The sequence below is a fragment of the Suillus plorans genome (genome assembly GCF_016647745.1).
Source record: "Suillus plorans strain S12 chromosome Unknown HD556scaffold_86, whole genome shotgun sequence".
Classification (NCBI taxonomy): domain Eukaryota; kingdom Fungi; phylum Basidiomycota; class Agaricomycetes; order Boletales; family Suillaceae; genus Suillus; species Suillus plorans.
The window spans coordinates 70838-81698 of record NW_024537470.1 but is presented as its reverse complement, the minus strand read 5'-3'; the positions used below and the strand labels follow the sequence as shown (position 1 = coordinate 81698).

The following is a 10861-nucleotide window of genomic DNA, read 5'->3' as shown; positions in this document are numbered from 1 at the left end:
GAAGAAGGCGTGATCAGCCATATGCGCATGCGAGGATAAAACCGATCGTAATGGCGATTGGACAAAGATGCGGTAAGCTCGGGTGGTCCCTCTTCTTGCAGTTACATAGCGATGTCGTGTTTCCTATCTTGTTTCACAGGGTCATGATTGTGCAGATGTCCGCTTCATCATTGGTAAGCTGATCAGCGCGCCCGGAAATGATGGTACATACAGAACGTTTCAGAAACGGGGTCTCTTTGTGAGTAGCGGTTCGCCTACCTTTCTGAGCGAGCTGACTATGCGCTTGTTACGCGTGTTTCGGTGTGTTCGCGTGATTGTGACAATGCACAGCACGTGGGCGTAAATTTCTCGGAACGATAGCTTGGGAGAGCTTCTTGTGTTATTATCGAAGTGCATAGGTGAGCGATCAATAACAGTTTGTTCATCATGATGATTACTCTGCTATTATCAAGCTCAGTCAGATTTCGTGCGCGAAGGCGGGATATCGACACTAAAGCTAATTAATTACATCCCTTAGGTGAACCCAGCCAAGTATATGGGGCAGGATCTGAAAGGCTATTAGGATAAGTAGCCCATTACTTGCGCTTGGACATTGTGCATCCAAACCTGGTCATGGGGGACTGAGACCGAGACCTGGAAGAAACTTACGGCGATGGATGCCCAGGAATTATCGAAGCCATGGAATGATATGTTACCCTTGGTAGGTGACTCTGCATTTGTTCCGTATGCGTCGGTGCTTGTGATTGTGACGATGCACATTGCACATGGACGTAGACGTTTCTCGGGCATGCCGAACATGGGAGACGACCCGATAGCATGGGCTGCGAATTAGTATCGAAGTGTGGTGTACAGCGATCAAAGAAACGAGCGATTAAATGGAATATTATCATTCATCGGGATGATCCCTCGAGGCCTCGAGTTCGATTAGATTTCGTGCGCGAAGGCGGGATATCGACGAGTAAGTACTGGCGAAGCTAATTAATTCTATTCTTTATGTTATCCCGACCTTGTATATAGGACGGCATCCGCAGTTGATCTGAAAGGCTATCAGTCTGAACTAATACTTGGACATGCTGCGTCCAAACCTGACCAGGTACTACATAAGACCTTCGTCCGAAGCAGAAGCAGAAGCATCGACTGAAGAAACCTCAATTGCGATCAACGAGGATGGAGAAGAATCTCCTTGTCTTCCAAGGTGGGCAGCTGTATGTTCAGGTGACTATGTGGTTAGGTACCGTGCATTTTGCGAGCACATGATAACGATGCACATGCATATCTCTCGTGAGCCCGTGGAACAAGGAGGTCATCAAAACAAAGTCCGACAGCCCAGGCTTCCCATGTTAGTATCGAAGCCCAATCAATAAAACGGAAACAATAAACCAGTAATCTGAGCATTCTTATTCGTCCGGACGATCCCCCTGTTCAATATCGTCTAACTTGATTAGATTGCGTGCTCACTAGATGTTGTGCGAAGGCGGAATATCGCATTTGATACTGTCCAAAGGACGGCGTCCGCATTAGATCTGAAAGGTTATCAGGATAAACGTTAAGGCATAGACATCAAGTACCCAAACTCGACCAGGTACAATCCCTTGATCTTCCCCAGAACCTTAGGCACCAGAGAAGAGGCCCATTTCAATAAAGGCGGAGAAGGATGTTCCGGTGTTCCAGACCGCCAAGTGGTCATACCGTCCAAGCTCAACTCGAGCTCAAAGCATCCAAAAGAGGGTTCTTCGGGCAGAAGACGCTCGATGATGATACAAACGCGCATCGATCCTGGGAAGGAATCATATGATTGAGCTCGAGATGAAACTTCGATGTGTAAGACGTCTTGACGATGCGTACGTAGGTGCCCTTGTTGCGTCGCGAAGATCGTTGATCGTCTATTCAGTATACCGTAATTGTAAGTCAGCCATTAACGCGATAATGAACGAATGCCCCGCCATCGCGTCGTAAGCCCATATTGCGAGACGTTTCATTTGAGAGTATGGTTTATCGATGCCCTTGGATACATTATCGAATGTTCCTATCAGACAATTACTTCATGGTGATGATGGCGGCGGCAACTGCCTTTTGGGAGGAACAGGAACGGAGGAACTGGTGTTGTTCCGGTGATGATCAAACACTTGGAAGGGGTCAGTTAATCATCATCGATAGCTAAATTACATTCCGAAGTTGTTCAAATTGTCGAATTGGTAGAATGATTATGTACGTTCACGATATCTATCATTTTCGAAATTCGGACACCTCCGATTTGACAAATAACATATATATATATATGTCGGCGGGTCTGATGGATGGATAAAACTTCTTGAGCGAAGATGGCACGTATCCGCCATCATCAAGACTTCTTCAATCAAAGGGCTTCTCCGCTTTGAGTTGACCGATTTGTTGGGAGCTAGTTGGGTGGCCGTGACATCGCCATGATGCAGGTGTGATGCCAAACGCGGAGTGGTGGAGCGTCCGGGAGGATGAGGCGCGGTGCGGAATGAGGTAAGGGAAACCCCTTACGCGCGTCACATGGACGATCACAATACATACTTAAGTAGATTGGAACCTATACAAGTGGGATTAAGTCGGAGGAGAATCATAAGCCGTGAGTCCTCGAGGCGTGCCTTTTCGCAGCGGCGAACGTTCCTTGCAAAAAGACGGAGCGCACGGGTGTCAGGGAATGTTATTTGTAGGTCGGTGGACGTAAGATGTTTGTATCGTGCTAGCCGCAGTCGCAGTTCGAGTCACGATACGGACGCATGTCGGCGGACCTGGGAAAGAGGGTTTGTATTTCTTTTGTGTTGTTGTCGCTTGATGTGTGAAATTGATCCGTGCGATAAGGAAGCTCCGTCATCTGATCTTATCCTGTCTTCCAAGCCGACTCCCGAGGACTACATGGCGGCACCTGAAAATAGATTTTCGAAGGCGTTGTTTGTATCTGTTAGGATGAGAGGCTTATGCCAATCAGGGCCAAACTTCACTGGCAGTTGAGCCCAGGGTCCAAGTTCTCTGAGAACTTGTCTGGTTCAGGACGTGCGTTTGTTGTCGGTAAATGTTCTGATATAATATCTATTCTCATATCGCGACAGGATATGCCATAGCAAAAGGGAGGCTGATTGATACCCCTTCTGTCGCTTTTACACACGAGTCGACTCAAACGAATGGCTGAAACTGTCGGACGTGCTGACCGAATCACTGGCGCTACCTTGTTGTCTACCATCACCACCGTTCTTCCAAACTCTCAGTCCGCGGTTACTGACATGAAGCGATTACCAAAGATTCCGTCTTCTTACTAGCGCGCATCAACTTTTGAGAACTCGAATACAACAAACTTGAATGACACTGCCAAGTTCGTCTACTGGTCTCCCAAGCTCGACATCCGTGACGTTTACACAATTCGCCTATCCCAGAGTCCTGTTGCCCTGTATCCTACGTTATTTTTGCCCTGCATCCAAAGGCAGGTTCTGGCAAAAGGCGTGATTGATGCCGGTATGGACCGATACGCGTACGAAACCACCACACCCAATATGTAGAGCTCAATTGCATGCACATGGGCTCGCGAATACGAACACGGCGAACTGCCAGTGGCTACGCTAGTGTATATACTACCATAGTTCCGGGCATTCATGCCCGTGAAGACTAGTACTAGTACCGATCCTCAAGGCCTCATCCCCATCCGTCAACGAGGTCATCCGACAGCATTAATATTTCTAGAACGCGAACAAGAACGTGCCGGTACCATGGCACTGCGAAACACTATTATTAGAGAAGGCATAGAGAATGGAAGGCGCAACTTGTATCGGCATCAGCATAGCTTTTTGTTCGACGTTGACTCCGAATTTGGTTTCTTGACTCATTGTGGCACTATTCGGGGATACCAACATTAATTTAATTAAGCTCGAGCAAGTGGTGTCTTCATAGTCTTGCGTCATGGTGGGGGTGAGGAAGAGCGTATCTCTTGGTAAATGATGCATCGATGAATGCCTCTGATGCTAGATATATATACCTGGGCGCAACTTGAAGGTTCTGCATTGGAGTTGTTACTCGGATCCTTGCATGCGAACACGTTAGGGGGTTCCGGCTATATGATATCGTAGGAAGACCGGTACGCAACGCTTTGACTATTAGCAGTCGTACAACCAGTCGATTCACTCACGGGTCGATATCGCATCCGCAATGTATCGCGAAGAGAGTCGGATTCGGGCTCACTCGCTTCCCGTTCTCGGTGGGCATTTCTGTTTCCTATCTGATGATCATGATGGTATGATTGAGGGACGCCCTTCACGGGTAGTCTATGTTTGGGCGTGGGCTGTTCCCGGGAACAGGGGAGACCGAATGCGGTGGTATGATGATCAAAGTGCACAGCGTTTATTAGGAACACGGAGAGACGAGTTTGTGTATTAGATTTCGTGCGGATATCGAGAGAGTGAAGGTAATGAATTCCGAGAAGTCAAAGGGTCGGTCTAAAATGGGATTTTCGAATAGAAGATGATGTGATCGAGTTTGAGATGAGTTCGTAAGTCCTTCATTCTTAAATTTGAATATTTTATATTATATTCCACGTCGGGAGAATGTTGAACATTCATTTGACAGTTAACTTGTAGTCGGACGTCCTTGACCGATTTGCCTGGTTAATTCTTGAATGACCGGCTTGACCGGGAAGAGAAGATGCGGAATGGAGTGAGGTAATTGGATTGACGATCTTGTGGATTTAAAACGGATAATCACGTGACCAAAGATGAGTGCTATTCCTTGTGTCGTTTCTCTAACTCGGCACGTTCAAAAACCTTTTCCTTTTAATATTATTATTAACTAAAACCACGCTCGTTGTTTTTCTTGTACTGGTACTTCCATCACCTCGCAATGGCCGGTTTGTTGCGCAAGTTTAGGAAGCACGCTGATGTAGAACATCCGGCACCGTCAAAACCCGTTCCACTCGATTCTCCTCCTCCTTCACTACCACCTCTCTTTGCTAGATTCGCGACATCCTCTTCTCTAATGGATTCTTGTACAATGCCCACACAGGATGAATGGGATCCTTGGAAAGTCCTGGCAGAACCACAACCTTCACCTTCACCAGAACCTCCAAGTCAACCTTTGCCCCACAAGATACCAGAACCTCCAAAGCCGCCCCCCTTACTATTACCTGTCGGTCGCCGCAAGTATACAGGTCCCGGTTTATTACCTCAAGTAAAACTCGCCGGTATGTCCTTTCTTTAATCATAATATCATCGTGTATTCATCCGTCTCACAGACCCCGACGCACACCCAATCCGTGCTGTTTCCACACGACAAGATCACCTCTCCCCTATGACACCCAGGCACCCCTCAAAATTCGCAACCCACCCCCCACAACAAGCAAATCAGGTCCTTTCATATCCCCCGGCGGCTTCTCAAACTCAAATCACCTCTCCTCCTCCTTCGAAACCTGGCTCCAGCTCAAGCAGTAGCAGTAATCATACAGATGCAACTCGCTTCACCAACTCCTCTTCAAGCGCGTTTACGTCCACCAGCTCAATTGCTCCGGCTATCAAGGTAAGCTATTTTTTTTAGTCCCACACGTTCTGCCTCAGTGTCGACACACGAGTCTATTACTCCCGCCTTGCGCCAAATCCACTTCATCTCCGTTCTTCGAATGCCGTTGACACGTTGGTCTTCTTTAGCACCTTGACGTCACGCGCCCTCAAGGTCGATCACAATCTACTTCGGTTCAACAACAAAGATTGGCGACAAACCTTATTAAGCCGGTTAGCACCCCTTCTAGATCCCTTGGCACCTCCGTGAGTACTAATACAATTTCCTTTCATTTTCATTTTTTTTATTGGCACCAGTGACTAACCTATTTTGTTAGCCTGCCGACGCGAATGTACCCGCTGCTATTAGTACCGTCCGAACTACTAGTAAGACTTTGACTCAGACTCGTCCGTTGTCTGCTGTCCCTCCGTCTGCACGTTCCCCCGTGCTGCCAGACAAAAATTTGCAACGAAACTTAATGCCAACTACGACTACGACTGTTATGACACAGACTGCCACTCGATCATCTAATACTACTCGTTCCAAAGCGACAGCCGTCCCGCCGTCTTCTACCACAGCTCGGTCGTCGGTAGTGTCATCTTCTACCGCTACTGCCCGTCCCCATTCTACCGTTCGTCCCCCCAATACTACTCCCCATCGCGCACCTTCCACCATTCGCCCGCCCCCCAGCAACTACGTGATACCCCCTCGCCAGGGCACCCAACCCCTTCAGCTCAACTCGAACCGCTCAACTTCGATAGAGCTCAGCGCCGCTCCAATCCGGAAAGGTCCGTTGATTTTCGCTGCTATGGCCATCGATCAGGCGCCCATCGGACAACGAGAAAATATCTCGCCCAATCAAAACCCAGCAATGACTAACAAGCGCTCATCCATCATTCAACAACAAAATGTACCTCTCGCTGGGAGCCAACGCCCACAAGCACCTATTATCACCAACCAACGCCAACACCCGCAAGCACCTATCAGTCAACATAACAACTCTGTGAACGCCACGCACATCTCCGCACCATCAGCGCGGCGTGGTGCAGATCATGATACACTTGGTTACCCGTCTCCTCCCGCGGAGTATAGAACTCTAGACCTTGGGAGGGGTGTTAATGTGCCTTTTGGTGTATCCGTGCCTTCCATGGAGCGCGCACCCGTGCCTCTGACATATGCACCTACGGGGGTACCTTTGACATCAGAGCGTGTGGGATTGGTGCGCGGGGGATCGGAGCGTATCACTCCGTCTTCGACTTCTGCACAGGGACAGGGACAGGGACAGGGACGCTTTGTAGCTACGGGCCCGACTGCGGCTGGAGCTGGAAGGCGTATTTCATTGGACGTAGGATCTGGGCATTCATCAGACGCCATAATAGGCCGATCATCAGACGCAGGACCTCCCCAGAGCCGTATCAGAGTCTTATCAGACGCTGTCCCTCCATCGCTGCGCAAACTCAACCGAGTGACGAGTAAAGAAAGCCTCAAGCCTCGCGTGTTGACCAAGTCACGTCCTCCTACTCCTTCCTCTTCTACTTCTGGGCCTTCGGTGCCGACCAAATTACTATCTAAGAAAGTATCGATGGAGGGGTTTTCGGAGGACGCGTTATTCTTGGATGAGGACCCATTTAAGAAGGTCGAGGGGGTGCAGGTTGTAAAGTCCTGCGGAAGTGATGAGGGGGTGGCGAGGCCGGTGACGCCCTCACGGCCCAAGTCACCTCTTCTTGCGAGGCCCAAGTCGCCGTTAACCCCCGAGTCCCCTGAAGACTATGTATCCGCACGGACCCAGCGCCGAGGACAATGGCTCGAGAAGACGCGTCCTCCTCTCGTCGCTGATGTGATCGTTCAGCAAGAAGTGATGAACAAGGAAGCCGAACTTCTTCAAGAAGAGGAAGCTGTCCGTCTGCGAAAAGCGGAGGAGATGCGACGAATGGAAGAAGAGGCGCGCCAAAGAGAGGAAGAGGAGCGAATGGAGAAGGAAGCAGAAGAAAAGCTTCTGAAGGAAGAAGCTGAAGAGAAGCAACGATTGGAAGAAGAGCTCGCTAGGAAGCCTCCTTCGTTCTACCCTATCGTTTCGCATCTCGCCGACGCGTCGCTTCTACTGCATCTCCTGGAGTATTTGACGTTTAGTGATTGGTGCGCGCTGTATGCGGCGAATAAGGAGGTGAGGGCCGTGTTTGAGAGCCGGGTGTTGAGAGAGTATGTGCTCGAGCAGTTTTTGGGAACTGTTGGGTACAAGAGGTGGAGCTTCGAGTGGGCGGAGCCGCTTGCGCTGTCTTTGAAGGTCAGTCCCCTTTCGGCACACTGTATGATGTGATGTACTAACGCAAATCAAAGGACCTAAATGACTACATGCGAGGTGTCTCAATGCCCACTCACCAATATGCTCAACTGGCGGACGCGTATCTCCAGCCCCGTATCCCCAACCCAGCAGCCCCAGGAGATCGTCCCAAATTCACCGTCCCGGATATTCTGTCGCTCGCTATGACCACTCGTGCGTATACGAGGGTTGTGTTACGGTTGAGGGCGCAGGCTGAGAGTGAAGCGAGGGCGGTTGCGAGGTCACATGTCAGCCCTGTGCCATCGAGGCCTGCTACACGCGACGGGCAAGTAGCACGGCGCCCCTCGAGTGGTACGGCATCCCCGACATCGTTATATTCCCATCGCAAGTCGTCCTCGATTTCTAGTTCGACCAAGGGGACGTTCCAATCTCCCTTGGTCCGACTCCACCGTGCGCCGCTCTTGCGGGTGTTCGTTCCTTCCCCTGAAGGAGAGTGGTTATCTGATTCGAGCGTAGTGGAGTGTGAAGCTGAGCTGAAGAGAGCCGGTGTGTTGAAGATGTTGAGGGTTGGGGATGTGGTGTGGGATGTTGCTGTAGGCGATGAGGGGAATTTGGGGAGGATGGTTTGGGATGGGAGTTATCTTGTGGTGAGTCCTCTTTTTATTGCACGCGTGTTGGATTTGGCTTACAGCATGTTCTAGGACCTTGATTACAAGTACTCGCCGATGGGAGAGCTGTCTCCTTATTTCCACAGTCTGGCGTTTTCTCCGTCGTATTTCCACCGCGTCATTCGGACGGGTGTTAATCCTATTTTGAATCCGGGCGGCAATCCTATCGTTAATTTGGATGTTAGTCCTTGGGGCCAAGAGCTCGCTGCGAACTTGCAGTTGATACAGGATAGGGCTACGACAGCGACGTGAGTCCTCTCTCTCCACCAGTCTATCACATGTTAACATCGTTTCAAATAGCCCCCACGGAACGCTGCACAGCGTCGTCCACTGGCTGCACCGTTCTTCATTCACGATTCGACCTCCGGTCTCTGCGCACCACCCGCACGCCTACTCGCACAGCCAAAACCTGCGCCTTCCGATCCCGAACGTGGCAGGCTTTTTCATCGATCCTGGCTGGTACGGGACTGTGATCGTCGAAGCTGAAGGCACGAACGAAGGTCTTGCAGATTTCCAAGCGCGCTGCGGACCTGGTGTGTTCCCCCCTCGTGCGGATAACCTTACGTCGAAGATGAGGATTGAGAAGGAGAAGGGGAGTAGGTGCGTTTATAGGATTTTGAGGGAGAAGAGGTCAGTTTCTTTTCTTTTTTTTGGTGGGTTTTTGTGAACTCATTTTGCCTTCGTAGTCGTCCTGGAGAGATCTGGATTCGTGCAGTTCGCGAGAAGGAACGTGTGATGTGATGTGATTCTTGATTTCTCGTTCTCATTATCATTCTCTTCCTCTTATGCATTTTTTAATAATGGCTGTGCCGGTACTTTTCTGAACGTTTTCACTATGTTCTCGTTCTCATTTACGTTTTCTTTCCTTCTTTTTTCTCTCGTCTCGTCGGGCACCTGGTTGGAACCTCTTAACATTGCGAATCATTTTTCATCGCGCACCTATTCAGAACCATTTTTCCTCATCCCGCTCCCTCGTACACTTTCTGGATACTGTGGCGTGTTTTTTTTTCATAGATCAAGACTAAGAGATACATCATCTACGAGCATAGTTATGTTTCAACTTCTACGTTTTTCCAACTAGCGATCGATAGATCGAAATCGTATACCTTATCATCGTTGTAAAACCAAAGCACGTGATGTGACGCGTTTTTCGCCAAGTTGACTTTTGTGTTGTTCTCGCTGCGTTCACTTGTCCATATTGTCATATTCGTCCTCGGGAACCCTCATTCCTTCGCCGCCAGTGCACTGATCAGCGGGTCTGTCATATACTTAATTATTGTCCGTACCGGGTTTCAGATTCCATCACCAACTTGAAAAGTTCAGGATGTTCAACGGCGTGTCGATGTTTTCCGTGATACTGCTACTCGCCCTCCTCACGCCAGTCTCCGCGTCCTTGTACCCCACCCAACCTATCCAAAACACCGTCTACTACGCTGGACAGACCGCTCTGACGGGATGGATAGATGACGGGACGTACCCGCTGCTGAACAACATGGGGGGCATCACTATACAGCTATACTGCGATTCTGACGTGCGTTCCAGTTTTCTTGGATAATGCAAGAGGTGACTTGACGTTTTGTGCAGACGTACCTCGCGACACTCGCTACGAACGTGAGCCCTGGAGTCAAGTCTTATCAGTTGGATATACCCAGGAGTCTTGTGCAGCTGCATACTGGCTCGAATTTGTATGTATGATTGACTGGGTGCGATGACGAGAGGATGCTTATATCTGCTCCTGCACTTAGCACTCTGCGTTACCTCACGAGTATACCGTATGATATGGTCATCTACAGCGCGGACTTTGGGATCGTGGTTCAGGGCGACTCTCTTCCGACACCGACGAATGCTAGTGCGAGTTCGAGGTCTACGAGCCAGAATCTGTTCTTTCAGGCGACTCACACACCGTCACTGTCGCTGGCACCTTCTGAGTCTGGAACTTCAGCTTCAACATCAACGCCAGGCAGCGTGATACCACCCCTCCGTCCAGGCGACGTCGGGACCATCGATCAACCCTCTAGGAACAGCGCGGCGGGCCGCATCGATATCGAGAAACTCAAGTTCCGGGTGGTGTTTATCCTGTGGCCTGCGTTGTTGGGCGTTACGATGGCTCTTTAATCTTGACGTTTGTGTTTGTGTTTGTGTTTACCTTTTTTTTGTCTTTTTATTATTTCGATTTTGTGTTTTCATGTACTTGGTTAATGCCAAATAGAAGTGCGATTCGATTCACTGCGAAGGAGGGGTCGATTATGTATCTTGGCCGGCCCGAGGAGATCACATTGTATGTATGTCAGCTGGCTTGTGATCAATGCCTAGGCTAGTTACGGGCCAGGCTCTTACCCGTCCGCAGGACTGCTACTGTTGTGTTACATCAGCATTAGAAAATTCAAACCCAGCCCAACCTTATAAC

General features: G+C 49.6%; 3 protein-coding genes across 3 annotated transcripts; all 3 read left to right on the top strand.

The window, feature by feature from the left end:
- Nucleotides 1-5753: 5753 nt before the first annotated feature.
- On the top strand, nucleotides 5754-8052 carry HD556DRAFT_1004787 (uncharacterized protein). The gene has a single exon (XM_041295847.1). It carries the CDS (start codon nucleotides 5984-5986, stop codon nucleotides 7820-7822), a length of 1839 nt encoding a protein of 612 aa, XP_041154314.1. The 5' UTR covers nucleotides 5754-5983; the 3' UTR covers nucleotides 7823-8052.
- HD556DRAFT_1247613 (uncharacterized protein) lies at nucleotides 7858-9195 on the top strand (the record flags this gene model as incomplete). The annotated part of the gene is made up of 4 exons (XM_041298711.1): nucleotides 7858-8433; nucleotides 8488-8702; nucleotides 8755-9084; nucleotides 9141-9195. 4 exons carry the CDS (start codon nucleotides 7858-7860, stop codon nucleotides 9193-9195), a joined length of 1176 nt encoding a protein of 391 aa, XP_041154313.1.
- A 601-nt stretch (nucleotides 9196-9796) lies between these two features.
- Nucleotides 9797-10569, top strand: HD556DRAFT_1247500 (uncharacterized protein; the record flags this gene model as incomplete). Its single annotated transcript, XM_041298704.1, has 3 exons — nucleotides 9797-9985; nucleotides 10039-10139; nucleotides 10200-10569. The coding sequence occupies 3 exons, from the start codon at nucleotides 9797-9799 to the stop codon at nucleotides 10567-10569; spliced, it is 660 nt and encodes a 219-aa protein (XP_041154312.1).
- Between the last annotated feature and the right edge of the window lie 292 nt (nucleotides 10570-10861).